Raw genomic sequence first — 15,759 nt, forward strand, 5'->3', positions numbered from 1 at the left:
GCAATGTGATATCCAGTTCAGCATACGATGAACAGATGAAATCAACTCATTTATCAAGTAAGTTGTTCACTATGTAGAATGGAAATAAAAACCCACAGTGTACTGATATCTGACTTAAAGCTCAGCCTCATTCTCTAACCTGGAAATTCTAAAGTTATATTAGCATAAGATGGGTAGAATCTACCTATAGTAGGAAGAAAAGAAAGAGGGACTTGAAGGAATTGAGTTCATCATAGAAAAGGAAAATTGTGTTGCAGGATTTCAAAGATAAGAAACAAACTTCAGAAGTCAATTGCTTCATGAGCCAAATATATGTAGCTACATTTCTGTTCAAAGTCCATTTTTTAAAATTTATTTAAATAATCTCTAAAACCACCACTAGGCTCAAACTCACAACCCTGAGATCAAGAGCAAAAATTTTTTTTTTTTTTAAGGATTTTATATCCATGAGAGACACAGAGAGAGGCAGAGATATAGGCTGAGGGAGAAGCAGGCTCCTCATGGGGAACCCAATGAGGGACTCAAACCCAGGACCCTGGGATCATGCCCTGAGCCAAAGGCAGATGCTCAATCACTGAGCCACCCAAGCATTTCAAAGTCTGACTATTTTTAAAATTAGTTTTGACAAGCACTAATGGTTTACATATCAGAAATGTTACCACAGTTCCCCTTCTCAATTCTTGACCACTACATTCCCAAAGACTCACAAATCATGGTATTAAAGAAATACACGGGCAGCCCCAATGGCTCAGTGGTTTAGTACCGTCTTCAGTCCAGGGCCTGATCCTAGAGACCCGGGATCGAGTCCCATGTCAGGCTCCCTGTATGGAGGGACTCTGTGTCTCTGCCTCTCTCTCTCTCTGTGTGTGTCTCTCATGAATAAATAAACTCTTAAAAAAAAAAAAAGAAAGAAATACACGTTATTTACTATCTAAATACATACCGACAGTCACAGAAAATCTAGCATACACTTGGTACATACCAATTCTGAACACCAGAAAGGAATATCTCTAAATTAGACCAAAATTTCTACACCTACCAACTATTGGTTCATGACAATAACAACTAAAAGATGAAATTTTAAAGATGAAACTGTAATACTTTAGTTGAAATCTGCAGATAACTTAGATTAATTTAGATAAGTCTCTATCATCCTCATAATGAACAATGAAAATTTGTACTTAAGTATTATCTTGTACAGAATTATTAACTGATTTATCTTAACCTAACATACAACTAGCACAAAGCTTACTTATTTTTCTCACCTTTTCCATACAGCTGATATGACTTTGTAAAAATATTAATGACACTATGTGGACTTCCCTTTGCCAATTCTTCCCATGGTCCTTTGCTTTCTGTACTACCTATGTGCCCAAAAAGTGGCAAAAATTTTTCAGCTTCCTTCTGAAACTCTTTGATGGGTTCATAACCATTTCTTTCTCCAGCACAAAATTCCTTTTCCTTTAAGATTTCTGCTACCTTCAACGGAGGCTGTACATCTTGTCCTCCTTCTTCTTCAGAGAGACTCCCTTCACTAAGAAGAGGCCCTTCACTGACTGAATCTGTGCTGGAACCAAGAGACAATTTAGCTTTGTCTTGAGAAGCTTGTATATCAGAGCTGGAAGAGTCAGTCTGCCTCTTACACAACTGTGCCAGGAGCCCTTCTGGTTTAGGACCAGGGGATCTGATTCTGAACCTTGATATGGCAGTATGCGGTCTTATCATCTCAGGAAGCTTTTTAAATTCACTGAGGTTGCCTACACCAGGAAGATCATCATCAAAAGTTGCATGAGACACACAGGTTCCCATCATCTTTTGAATTCGGGCAGAGAAAACATCTTCAGTATCCTCTTTCACAGGTGGACTTATAGCCTTGGTCCAAGGTTCATCTTCTTGCAGTGTTTTCTGTACATCATACTCAGTGTTCCATGCTGACCCATAGTTTATGTTAGCCCCAGCTAATTTCTTGGCTTCACTTTCAATCCTGCTGGACAAAGAAGCAGCTGTTGCTTTCAAGGCTTCAATACGATCCAGTTTACTCTTATACTGGCTGGCACTAGGTTTTAACAAGGCATCTGGATGAGCAGCTGGTGAGGTCAGGTATGGTTGAGGTGTAAAAGTTAATGGCCCTGAGGCCACAGTATGATTCTTCCTGGTTGGTAAAATAGATTCAAGATCCTTATGCAAAATTCCTGCATGCTCTAGACTCAAGAGATGGGAAAGTAAATTTCCAGCTGTTCCAATAAGAGGCTGTGGTTGAGTATTCTGGACTCGTGGGCTCAATCTGTCAGGCTGCATCCACGTAGGTTCCATCAAGTCCCTTCTGGAAATGAAAGTCATAGTATGTTAGTTAACACAGTAACTCATGACTAACCCATCAGGTTTTTTTTTTACTTTTTTTTCTTATCACACTTACCACCAAAACAAACAAACAAACAAAAAAACAAAAAAAAGACAAAGAGGATAAAAAAGGTGAAGATCACTCATAGCTAAACAATGAGAAAGAGACACTATTAATATTTCATTTAGAATTATAACTTTCCAAATATTTTTCTACATGTGATGAGTTTTTTGATGTCATTTTCATAAAAATGGACCATTATCATTCAAACTTTCTTCAACACATATTTTTAAACTATTATTAGAGAGAAGGCTTCATAACCTTTAAAACTCTGTGAACAAAATTCTTTACAACATTGGTTCTACTGTTTCCCTTAAAAATAATGTTATATACGGGTGCCTCGGTGGCTCAGTATGTTAAGTGTCTGCCTTTGGCTCATGTCATGATCCCAGGGTCCTGGGATAGAGACTTGTGTCAGACTCCCTGCTCAGCAGGAGCCTGATCCTCCCTCCCCTACTATCACTCCCCCGGCCTCCCGTTGTGCTCTCCCACTCATGCTCTCTCTCTCAAATAAATAAAAATCTTTAAAAAATATTTTCAAAATTCTTAAGAAAAATAATGTTATATAAAAGAGAAATGCTTAAGATTGCTAAATACTAACATAGGCATTGTATTCATTATTCTAATCAACACATATTTAATAAACGTTTAACACTGTACATATTGAAGAAATAAGGAGATTATTATCTCAGGTTAAAAAAACTTAATGAATATCAAGGAGTATCAATGCAAAACTATGAATACCAATTATAAATACAGAATACAGAGTAGGGAGTCCATTAAGTCTAAAAACAGAATAAAGATGTCTCAGATGACATTATTATTCATCTATGTTTCCAGACCATGGACACTCTGTATATTAAGGGATATTATAAAAAAAGTAAAGGTCAATGTTAACTATTAAGTAGATGCTTATAGAAAAATAACATGAAATTCTGTCCTTGGTCTTGTCCATAATTTTGGATGATGACTAAAGATATGCTTATCAAATTTGCAGATGACAGAAAGCTAGGAGGCATGGCTAACCCAACAAATTATCAAATTATGATTCAAAGTTATTTAGACAGGCTGCAACTAGTATGGATAAATGTGAGGTCTACCAATTAAATTCAAAAGAATCATCTGGAGGAGGGTAACCAGAGTAATAAGAGAACTGAAAAGCATGTCATGCAAGGTCTGGTTGGAAGTTACTTTGTACAGTCTTTCATATTGAGGGACTGCTATGAAAATGGAATGAAGGAAAACCAATGCATATATTCTATGCCACGAAATATTAGGACTCAAACTAAGCTGATAGTAATGGGAACACAAAGGAAGTTATAAATATAAAAGATACTGCTGAGTAAAAATCCAAGATTTTTTAAAATTTTATTTATTTATTTAAGAGTTTATTTATTTATTCATGAGAGATACACAGAGAGAGGCAGATACAAAGGCAGAGGGAGAAGCAGCTCCCCACAGGGAGCCCAATGTGGGACTCGATCCTGGATCCTAGGATCACAACCTGAGCCGAAGGCAGATGCTCAACCACTGAGCCATCCAGGTGCCCCAAAATCCAAGATTTTTAAATTTAAGTATTTAGAACGCCAATTATGTGCCAGGCCTTATGCTGATGCTAGAGGAACAGGAGAGTCAAAAATTCAGTCAAAAATTTTTTTCAGACAAAAATTTAATCCAGTTAAAACTTATTCTTTACTCTTTAGTTTCTCAAGATCTAGCAGGGATAAGAGACTAATAAAGAATTAAAAAAAACGAATTAAAATACAATGTCATACATACTAATATAATATATATAAAGTTCAACAGGGTGTGGATAGAAAACAATAAAGTCTGCTAGCCAAGGAAAATGGCTTTTGAGCTAGATCTTCAAGGTCTTCAAGGTCAGATATGTAATTTGGAGTTTCCCAGGTACCTAAGGAAGAATAGGGGACATGAAGGGCCAGGAAAAGAAATGTCATGCTTCCAAGCATAAAGTAACTGAGATATGCTGAAACTACTAACAGAAATGGGGAACCTAAGAAATGAATAGGGGGGAAGTGGAGGCAACAGATTATATATCACAGGTTGTTGCAGAAACCTGATGGTAAAAAAAAAAAAAAAAAAAAAAAAAAGGAAAGGAACATGTGTAAGGTAGTAATAATAGATCTGTCTTACATTCGGTTTGTTTTTAACACTGGATAATTTATTTAGAATTAGAAGGAAATTCAGGGAAAGGTAAAACAGAAGACAGGAAGCCAGCAGAGTATGTCTGACAATAATAATGGGACTGAGATGAACTACAGAGTATACCTACCTAAAGGTATTCAAGTTCAAAAAATTTTTAAAGTTTATTTATGCTTGAAATTTGAAAGGTATTTACAACCTTAAATAAATCATATGAAACTTATTGGGAGGCACTGTGTAGAGTCGTTAAAAGCACAGGTTTCTGGAATGACTGCTTAAGTTCAAATCCCTCTCCACCACTAATGTTTTGACATTTGAGAAAGTTAAATTCTAGGCCTCAATTGTCTTTTCTGTAAAATGGGAATAACTGGAGTGCCTAACTCAAGAAATTACAAGAATTAAATAAGATAACAAATGCAAAGTACTTCGATCAGTGCCTGGAAACTACAAGTACTCAATAAATGTTAGCTAACTTTATCAGTATTCTTATTCTTTCGGAGGAGGAAGGATGGCGTGAAAGGACCATGTGTATTAACCCATAATTGAGAAGTGATTTTTTATTTGTGTGTTCTCAAAGAAGGGTTTCAAAATCTTTCTCTTTCTAAAATGGTTAAAGTATTTAAAACCATATCATCTCAAAACCACCTCAAATTCCATGCATAATTTACTTCTACTTCATTGCAAACAATATATTACAGCAAGAAAAAGATTTTCTTAAGAAAACGTAAAGGAATGGGGCGCTTCAGTGGCTCAGTCAGTTAAGTGCCTGTCTTCAGCTCAGGTCGTGATCCCAGGAGCCCCACACTGGGCTCCCTGCTCAGTGGTCAGCCTGCTTCTCCCACTCCCTCTGCCTACTACTCTGCCTACTTGTGCTCTCTTCCACTCTCTCTCAAAGAAGAAAAGAAAAAAGAAAAGAAAAGAAAAGAAAAGAAAAGGAGAGGAGAGGAGAGGAGAGGAGAGGAGAGGAGAGGAGAGGAGAGGAGAGGAGAGGAGAGAAAAGAAAAGAAAAAAAAGAAAAGAAAAGAAAAGAAAAGAAAAGAAAAGAAAAGAAAAGAAAAAAAGAAAAGAAAAGAAAAGAAAAAAAAGAAAAGAAAAGAAAAGAACTTAAGGTCAAAAAGTCCCCAATCAGCAATCGAGCCCTTGTTCATACGTTCACATGCATATTCAAATATCAGAGTTACAATAATAAACTGGAATGAGTCACATGAAGAAGTTTTGATTAGTAATGCAGATATGCCTTTTGAAAATTATTCACCACAAATACTTTAAAATATTAATTTCACCGTGATTTTCAACCAATAAAGTTTTATTGTGTGTTTAGTTCAGAGAAAGCAACAGTGCTTCCAACTGTAGGATCTCTGGAAGGACTTACATTTATAAACACTGGATATAAAAAGACAGGTAAAAGGGTATGCAATAAGTATAGATGTACACCATGCTTAAATATCCACCAGAAGATATTAACCAATTTCTAAATAAACTTCTTGCTCATGTACAAGGTCAGTCAACAAAATTCATTAAGCATAAAACCACTATAGTAAATTTCACGGGAAAAGAGAACCTTAATCATCTTTCATTCTCCCCTTCTTACCTTGCAAGAGGCTGTGGAGGCTCTGACAGAGACATGTCACTACTGGAAGATGCACTTAGAGGACGTTCCTGTACTTTGTTTTCTTTGTCGGATTCTCCAGAAGGCTGATACCCGGGTTTAGTCTAAGAGAAAAGGATATCAAAATTACGTGACTCCAATCACAAACATATACTCAGGGAGTACATAAGACAAATATTAAGTGAAATGTGGGGGCTTTTTCTCTTAAACAAAATCAGTTCATATTTAGTTTGTCTTAAGCAGCCACTACAATTAACAGCAAAATTACATCTGATATTCAAGAAAGGCACCTAATACTAACTGCATAATCTAAAGGAAATAATACTCTTCTAAACCTCAGTTTTTTCACCTAGAAATACTAGTAGCATTTACCTTCTCAGGGCCTTGAGGACTTTTTTTTTTTTTTTTTTAATTTATGAGGGGGGGGGGGGGCAGAGACCCAGACAGAGGGAGAAGCAGGCTCCATGCAGGGAGCCCAACGCAGGACTCAATCCCAGGTGTCCAGGATCATGCCCTGGACTGAAGGCAGCGCTAAACCACTGAGCCACCAGGGCTGCCCCAGGCCATGTGGATTTATTGAAAGTTTAAAGCCTTTAAAACAGTCTGTGGTACACTCAATGTTATTTTTAAAAACAACAGCAATACTCAAAAAATTATCACATACATTAGGATATTCTCTAATTTCAGCATAGATCACAAAACTAGGCTTTTATTAACAATCTTTTTGCTTAGAAATACAGTGAAAACTAGGCAAGGATATAACTAATAGCAATGATGAGAGGAACAGAGATCAGTAGCAGTCATTCTGGGAAATTCTGAGCACTTGTTTTCAATTATGTTTATCAAAGTATTCTCCACATACAATAAATTTCATGAAAAGGTCAACATTATTACAAATATTGTCTGAACATCAGGAATGAGGGTAATGAAATGGCAAATAAGCCTTTTCTAATCACAAATGACTTCCCTCTGCATCTCTGACACTACTGTTACCTGTGTTTCCTGGGTAGCTTGTTGATGTGGCGGCTCTTCGAGCAAGGTCTTTTCTAGGAGCAGTTTGGAGTAAGTGTCTTGCAGTCGCCTAGTTACTGATGGCTCAGAGGGAGGCACATTTTTTACTTTAGTAAAGGCTTCTTTCTGTTTCCGATAGAGCTCCTGTAATCGTTTGTTCTTCTGCTCAGTGGCCTCCTTTTGAGCCTTTTTCTCTTCATTTTGCTTCCTCTTCCTTTCCTCCTGCTGTCTAACGATGTACTGCCGTACCTCATCTGTGTCATAATGGCGCTTTTTGGAAATAACAGGTGGATCTTCATTAGCTGTTATTTTGTCAGGTTTTCTTTTTACTGGGCTATGACTCCTAGCAGCTTGCCCTGGTGCTGATGACTTCTGATTCTGTAACTCTCCTGTCTCTTGCCTTGCAGCCTGAACTGCAGAATCCAACTGTAGGTCATCAAGAATTCCACGAATTTCAAGAGGTAAAAAGTCCTTATTTAAGGCAGTATTTTCCTCCTGTTTATTGTCTGGAAGAGATGGAGCTAATTTCTTTGTGTTATTTTCAGACCGAGCTCTACTTCTCGAACGTTCTGAGTTTCGTGGAAGATGTCTATGTGAAACATCCAATCTAGGATCAGATTCTGCTCTTCCAATATGACAGCCTGCAAAGTATGAACTATTAGTGATATATTAAAATCCTATATTCATTCCTAAGATTTATTGCAGTGAGGAGAAAATTAGAGAATTTCACTTTATTTTAATCTCAAATTCAAATATCCTAAGAAGTTGTTTAAAGAATATTATAGAAGGAAAGAAAAATACTTTTTTTATAGAAGAGAACAATTTCAATCTTTATAAAAACTATACTTACTTGGTATTTTAAAAATGCACTTTTAATATTTCTGAAATACAGATCTTATTGTTGACATGAATATTTAACTATTAATATTAATAGAGAATTACTATTTATTTCCCATGTGCATATTTAATGTTACCATCTCTCTCCATTCCCAAGCCCTAAAACAGGTGTTTAAAAATCAACAATGTTGGGCAGCCTGGGTGGCTCAGCAGTTTAATGCCACCTTCAGCCCAGGGTATGATCCTGGAGACCTGGGATCGAGTCCCACATCGGGCTCCCTGCATGGAGCCTGCTTCTCCATCTGCCTATGTCTCTTTGTGTGTCTCTCATGAATAAATAAAATCTTTAAAGAAAATAAATAAATAAAAATAAAAAATAAAAATCAACAATGTTAAAGGGCCACAACTCTCCAACAAATAACGAAAAAAAAAATCAAACATATATATGAAACTTGTTTTATAATCTAAGTGTTTGTTGATATGGTTTATTTTAAACTAAGAATGTATGTGAGTTTATTTACAAGCTAGAGGAGAGTGAAGAGGAGTAAATGCAAAGTATATATATATATATATATATATATATATATATATATATATATATATAGACTTCTACCTACCAAATTATAGTTGTCATTGCATTTCTTACTAAATCCATTCTAGAAGTTCAAATTAGTCAAAGCAAATTTTGTTACTGAAAAGGAAAGCTGACCTATAGGTAACTTATATTTCATTTCCCAAAATTAGTGTTCATGACAAAAATAATTATTTCAAAGAGCATTTAAGAGATTTCAAAAAGAGAAAAGCAATGGACTTTGAGGGTCAAACCAAAGAGTTATAGAACCTAGATCAAATTTTGCCACTCACTTATTGTATACACCCTTGAAGAAAATCACTTCTCTCTTGGGGCCTGTGTCCTAATCTGTCAAATAAACCCAATATTGCAAATGTGTGCCTGTGTTTTTGTATATGGGGATAAGACAGATTGGACTTAATTCCCTTAAGTCTAATAAAATCTAATTAAATGATGCTTTTCTAGTCACATGGCAGCTAAATGTAATTAATGTAACAAATAGAATTCTTAATAAAAGTCACCATAACATCTATATGTGGAAATTATCCACAGAGAAGCCCAATAGAAAATTTCTTAAAAGCTACATTCACAATTATAAACCAAATTCTTTTTTTTTTTTTTTTAAGATTTATTTGTTCATGAGAGACCAGAGAGAGAGAGGGAGAGACACAGGCAGAGGGAGCAGCAGGCTCCCCATGGGGAGCCTGATACAGGACTTGATCCTGGGACCCTGGGATCATGACCTGAGCCAAAAGCAGACGCTCAACCAATGAGCCACCCAGGTGCCCCATAAACCAAATTCTTAAAGCATTCTCAAAAGAGTACTTTCACCTCCTCTAAGTACTTACACAAGCAATTTTTAATTGCTCTTCTCAACAATTTTAATTATTGAAAAACAATTTAATAACTTAATTACTCACCAGATTTAGTAGTTCTTTCTCTTCCACTTCTGTCACTTGACACTGTTCTTCGCTCTTTTTGCTCCATTCTGGGTGCAGGCCCCAGAATCTTCTTTACTAATTTTTGTCCATCTCGCCAAGAGGATGTACTTATCAGGCGACTACTACCTAAAAGAAAAAAAAAATATATATATATATATATATACGGGGTTGAATTTAAAGCTTCAAGTTTATCTCTAACAAGTATATCTAGACAACCATACAGATTTTGTAACTAATCTTATGCTTATCTTACACCAAAGTCAAAAGGTTTACAATCTAATTTTTAACATAATGTCCCCAAATATCAGTTTGTTTAAATCTTGATTTATCCATACATTTCACTCAAATAAGTGTAAAATGCTTTGAAAGTTAAGTACCAAATATTGACAATTCCCAAAATCTCAAGAAGTAGAGCACCAATCCAACAATGTGGGCACAGAACAAAAATATGTCTTAACTATAATAAATGTTTGCTTTACCAACGGTACCTGGCACATAGTAAAGTATATGTTTGTTGAATGAACAAATGACTTAAGCATAGGAAAAAAATCTGAAGAAACATATCACAGTTAACAGTGACTACCTTTGAAGGGGATGGTATCATAGGGAATTTCACGTTGTATTTTATAGATACATTATTACATATTACCTTTTTAAGCATAAAACAATGATACTCAAAAAGCAAATATCATTTTAAATTGCCCTCATTATAAAAGTTCATAAAAATAAAAAATATGGTCCATGACTAAGAGAAAAACTTTTCATTTACTACTTTCAGATTGTAAAGAAATTAAAATCAGACCATCATACTCCAACACAGGTGCAGTACTGCATATCTTTTTTTAAATTATAATTTCCATAAGAAATATGAGAAACATTCTTGCGGTAAGAGAAAAAGATAAAATTTTATGAATACAATGATAACAATCATTTATTATGATTTTAAAACTGCTGTAAGGAAATAAAATACTGGTACTTTAAATGACGGTGGTTTTCTTCTATTTTTAAGCTGTGATGCTATTTTAATAAATTTATAATACAAGACAGCCTATTTAGAGTTGCTTTTTTTTAAAAGATTTATTTATTTTACAGAGAGAGAGAATATAAGCAAGGGGAGTGGCAGGCAGGGGGAGAGAGAGCAGCAGACTCCCTGCTGAGCAGGGAGCCCAAAGTGGGGCTCGATCCCAGGACCCTGAGATCATGACCAGAGCTGAAGGCAGATGCTCTACCAACTGAGCCACCCAGGTGCCCCTAAGCTCTTTTAAAAAGGTTTAAATTTAAAAGTTTAAGCAAGGGGATCCCTAGGTAGCTCAGCGGTTGAGCGCCTGCCTTCTGCCCAGGGCGTGATCCTGGACACCCGGGATTGAGTCCCACATCGGGCTCCCAGCATGGAGCCTGCTTCTCCCTCTGCCTGTGTCTCTGCCTTTCTCTCTCTCTGTGTCTCTCGTGAATAAATAAAATCTTAAAAAAATAAATAAAAAAGTTAAAAGGTTTAAGTGAAAGTGCAGTTTAATGAAAATATCCAGTATGAAAAACATGAATTATAAATCTGTGTATGTTTATGTTTTTGCATCTTGTTATTAACCTTAAATGATCTGAAATATTTAAATGGCTTTAAGTTTATTGCTCAATCTATTTATAAGAAACTTTATGTTCTTAAGCAAAATGAGAGAACAGGCTTCTCTTCGATTTCAGCTTAATTTTCCAAATCAAAAGCAAGCAACCATGAACATACTGGATAGTTATTTATAAATGTTGGCTTTTGAATATGCCGTGCAGTTATTTCTAAATTCTGGCTTTCTCAAATAGTCTCAAACAGTCATTGGTAGCAAAAGAGGATTTTCACTATAGATAAACTATTAATACAGCTTTAGCACATTTAATGACTCTGTCTCTGGGTCACTGCACAGTGCATACATAGGAATTAGCCTACCACAAAGCTGAATAAATACAATCCAAGATAGGTATTTGTAAGTTGGTAGTTTTCCCAAAGCTTCATTTCAAACTATGCCCTAGCAAGAGTATCACATAATGCTACATGAAAAATAACACTTTGTCATATTTTTTTCATGTAAAAATTAGTTTATATTCTGATCATTCATGTTCTTATAAAATTTTATTTTTTTACTTGGTAGCTCAGTCAGTTAAGTATCTACCTTTAGTTCAGGTCATAATCTCAGGGTCTTGGGACCAAGACCCACACTGGGCTCCTTGCTCAGCCATGAGTCTGCTTCTCCTTCTCTCTCTGCCCTTCCCCCCACCCAGGCTTGTGCTCTCTCTCCTCTTCTCTCAAATAAAGAAATAAAATCTTTTTTAAAAAGTTGTTTTTTATTTTTATACAGCCAGGTCATTCTGACATCTAGAATTAATGAGTGTCACAAAATACGTTATTTGACATTCTATCAATTAGCCTATGACCAGAAAAGCAAGCGCCCGGTTAAAATCCCATGTCCCATCACTCCTGCTCCATATTCCCATAAGACCTTGTAAAGTCCCTATGATACATTCTTCACATTTTATTGTAACTATGTATGTACTATTTTCCTGACAAGATTATAAGACCCCAGAGGGCAGGGGCCATGTGTATCCTGCTTACTGTACTGCCCAATTTAGAATAGCACAGTGCCTCACATACAGCAAGTGCTCACAAGTATCTGCATAGTGAATGAATGTAAGAGTGATTGGTTCTGAATGTCTCCAAACTGAGTGACAAATTCCCAACTTCCTCTACTCTCTAGCCCAAATTACCAAGTAACATGAATAGGACAGCTAAATAGCTATTTTCAGGACAGCCAGAAATAATTACTATTAATGGAATCATACCTAACATTTGAGTGCTTACTATGTGTCAAATACTGAATGCTTTTAGGTTTTAACTATTTTAGTTTTCACAAGAACCCTGTGAGAGAAGTACTACTGCTTTCCCATTTTACATATGGGGAAACCAAGGGACACTAAAATTAAGTTACTCACCAAAGGAACAAAGCTAGACATGACAAAACTAGGTTATAAATCCAAGCAACATGAACTGAGCCTGAAGTGTTAATTACTATAAAACTAGGGAATTCTCTCTTTCACAGTCCTGATCTATTTAGACTCTGGACTGACCACTACTGGCACGGGCTGCCAGGCTTTCTCATGCAACATTTATTCTCTTATGAGAATAAGTGAAGGAACTTAGTGACAATTATAAGCAGTCATTTTATATAAAAAGTTCAATACATACAGATTACCTTTAATCTGATTTTTTTTTAATATTTTACTTATAAATAAATTTATTTATGCAGAACTCTATATGTATTTTCAAATTTACACTTTAGATCTGTAATTGAGGTTGATTTTCAAATTTATGTGTATAGCTAGCATATTCCCCCAGATTGGAACTTAAAAAGACAGACGCTCAACTACTGAACCACCTAGGTGCCCCTAATGTGATTAATTTCCATTAAAAATAATGATATAAAAATGGGGGAGAATGTGTTCAGTATTATAGTGAACATAAGATTTCGTGGGTATACACAGATGTGAAAACTTATCAAACTAACATTCTAAATATACATTATACAACTTATTCTAACGTTAATTATACCTCAATAAAACACATATGCAAAATAATGATACGTAAAAACGTACTGACTTTTTCTATGTGCCATTTGGTTAACATTTATTTCCATATAGAATGACATTTCAGCATTGTATAATTTTAGGGTGTACATGATATTGAGAAAACTAACCTGTTTTGCCTTCTGGACTTGACAACTGTGTTACCTTTTGGACTTTTCTTACTGGCTTGACCACTTTCTTCTCTTTACTTTTTTCAGCAGGTTTCTCTTTCATAGAGATATCATCTGGAAAGCAGAAATATTTATAGTAAATATTATAATGATTTCTACCCATTCATCCTCTCCCCAGTATGAAAAAATCAGTATAAAGTATATGATTCGGCAGGGAGGAAAAAACCCTTCACTCAGGCTACTTCTGCGAACCATAAGCTACAAATGTCAACTCCTCATACAGAAAGGTCTAAAGATTATCACTATCCCCTACTGTTAGATTCAAATCCTTTATTTTTTGTTTTGTTTATTGTTGGTTTGTTTGTTTTCAGAAAACCCTTGAGAAATTTACCTCATTTTCACAAACTGGAAGAAGTTACAAAAGTAATGCTTTCCAAGCCAGGGTCATATCATTTATAGAATGTCATAGGTAAGCACTTTCATAGACTCCTATTTCACTTATGTAACTGAAGATATTCATGAACTTCTAGAATAAAACTTTATAAAATACTCAATGTAATATTCTCAAATTATGTCAAGGTATTTCACACGTAAATTACTAATCACTAATTTTTTAAATTCCAATCTGGGGGAACACGCTAGCTATACATATAAATTTGAAAATCAACCTCAATTACAGATCTAAAGTGTAAATTTGAAAATACATATAGAGTTCTGCATTCTGCGTAAAGTGAAAGTGTGAGTCAAAGGCCATAAAGCAGGAGCATACCTGAGAAACAGCAAGCTGGTCAGTGTGAGTGAAATGAACAAAGAGAAAAGTAGAAAGAACTAGAGTCCAAGACATAACTGAGGGCCAGATAGTGCTGCGCTTTACACATCATTTTAAGAACTTCAGGTTTTACTTAAGAATGAGATTGAGAGGTTTTTGGAAGTTTGGGGGCAAACAAATGGTATGATCTAAATTGAATTTTAACAAGCTTACTCTAGCAGCTGTGATCAGAACAGATTAATTAAAGGACAGAAGTAGGATACCAGTGAGAAGGCTACTGCAAAAATCATGCAAGAGACACACAGTGGCTTGGAGCCAGGGAGTAGTGGTGACAGAGGTGGAGAAAGTGGTTATACTTTAGAAATATTTTAGACAATATGAAAAATAAGGTCTAAGAAAAATAGGAGAGTCAAGGACAACTCAAAATTTGGGGCCTGAACAAGTAGAAAGATAGGATTAACGGAGATGGAGGGACTACTGGAGGAGTAGTTTAAGGGGTATATCATGACCCCGTTTAGTTAGCTCCATTTTGGATATATTAAGCTTGAGAAACCCATTACATATCCAAAGGGAGATGTGGAGTTAGCAACTAGATATGAGTTTGAGTTCAGAGAAGTCTGGGTCAGAGACATAAATTTGGGAATGATCAGCAACAGAAAATATTTAAAGCCCTGAGACTAGGTGAGCTTGCCTAGTGTGCATATAAATAAACAGTAGTAGTAGTAATAGTAGAAGGAGGAGGAGGAGAAAGAGAGAGAGAGGAAGAGAAAAAAAAGTGGGGTAAAAAAAAAAAAAAAAGGATAGATCCAAGTACTGAGACCAGGGTATGACTATGGTTAGGTATCAGGGAGTTCATTAGGAAAAAAAAAAAAAAAAAAAAAACCACCACCACCAACCACTGAAAAGGACACCTAAACTCAGGAGGAAAATCAAACATTTAAGATATACTAGATTGCAAGTGAGAACTTTCAAAAAAGAAGTGACTGATTATGCCTAATGTTGCAAAGAGATAAAGAGAAAACTGAGAATTAAACCTTGGATTTAGCAATGTAGAAGTCACTAATGACCTTAATATTAGCAGTCCACAGAGAAGCTGGGGCAAAAACCAAATAGAAAGGATTCAAAAATGAAACGGGAGAGAAAAACTGGAGACAGTGAGTATAAGGCAACTTTCTGATTGTGCTAAAAAAAGAGAAACAAGGCAGTAACTGAAGAAAGCAAGGCCAAAAGAGAGGCCCTTTATGATGGCTGAGATAATATCACGTGATCAAACACTGTGTTAATGGGCATGACCCTGTAGAGAGGGAAAACTACATGAAACAAAAGAAGAAATAAGGACAAAGTAATAATGCCCTTAAATACACAAGAGTAAATGGAATCTGAAACACAAGTAGATGGGTCAGTCCTAGCTAGAAGAACAGAGTTCAACCATCGTGAGAGAGAAGGCTGTTTTTCGTTTTGTTTTTTTAAGCAGGCTCCACACCCCAAGAAGGCAGTCTTAATAGACCTCTTGAAGAATTCTTTGACATATACCATTATTCTAGTCTGTAAAGATACTGCTGTATTAAAGTATACTGTTATTATCCCTATCTCACAGATGAGAAAACCAAGGAAGAGGGGTTACGTAACACTGGTAGTATATATAGGTAGTAAGGGGCAGAGCCAGAATTTGATTCTTTTTACGCTGATTCCAAAATCTTTGCCCTTAACTATTATATTATAT

General features: G+C 35.6%; 1 protein-coding gene across 4 annotated transcripts in view; it reads right to left on the bottom strand.

Moving 5' to 3' along the window:
- Positions 1-15,759, bottom strand: part of CEP350 (centrosomal protein 350) — a 149,648-nt gene that overhangs the window by 93,014 nt on the left and 40,875 nt on the right. For all 4 annotated transcript variants that reach the window (XM_072733260.1, XM_072733261.1, XM_072733262.1 and 1 more), the window contains exons 8-12: positions 13,268-13,381; positions 9,513-9,659; positions 7,167-7,825; positions 6,156-6,277; positions 1,266-2,323 (exon numbers count right to left, since the gene is read on the bottom strand). In XM_072733260.1, coding sequence (XP_072589361.1) covers positions 1,266-2,323; positions 6,156-6,277; positions 7,167-7,825; positions 9,513-9,659; positions 13,268-13,381 — 2,100 coding nt within the window. The remainder of the gene's footprint in view (positions 1-1,265; positions 2,324-6,155; positions 6,278-7,166; positions 7,826-9,512; positions 9,660-13,267; positions 13,382-15,759) is intronic.

The sequence above is a fragment of the Vulpes vulpes genome, chromosome 13, assembly GCF_048418805.1.
Source record: "Vulpes vulpes isolate BD-2025 chromosome 13, VulVul3, whole genome shotgun sequence".
In the NCBI taxonomy this organism is placed as follows: domain Eukaryota; kingdom Metazoa; phylum Chordata; class Mammalia; order Carnivora; family Canidae; genus Vulpes; species Vulpes vulpes.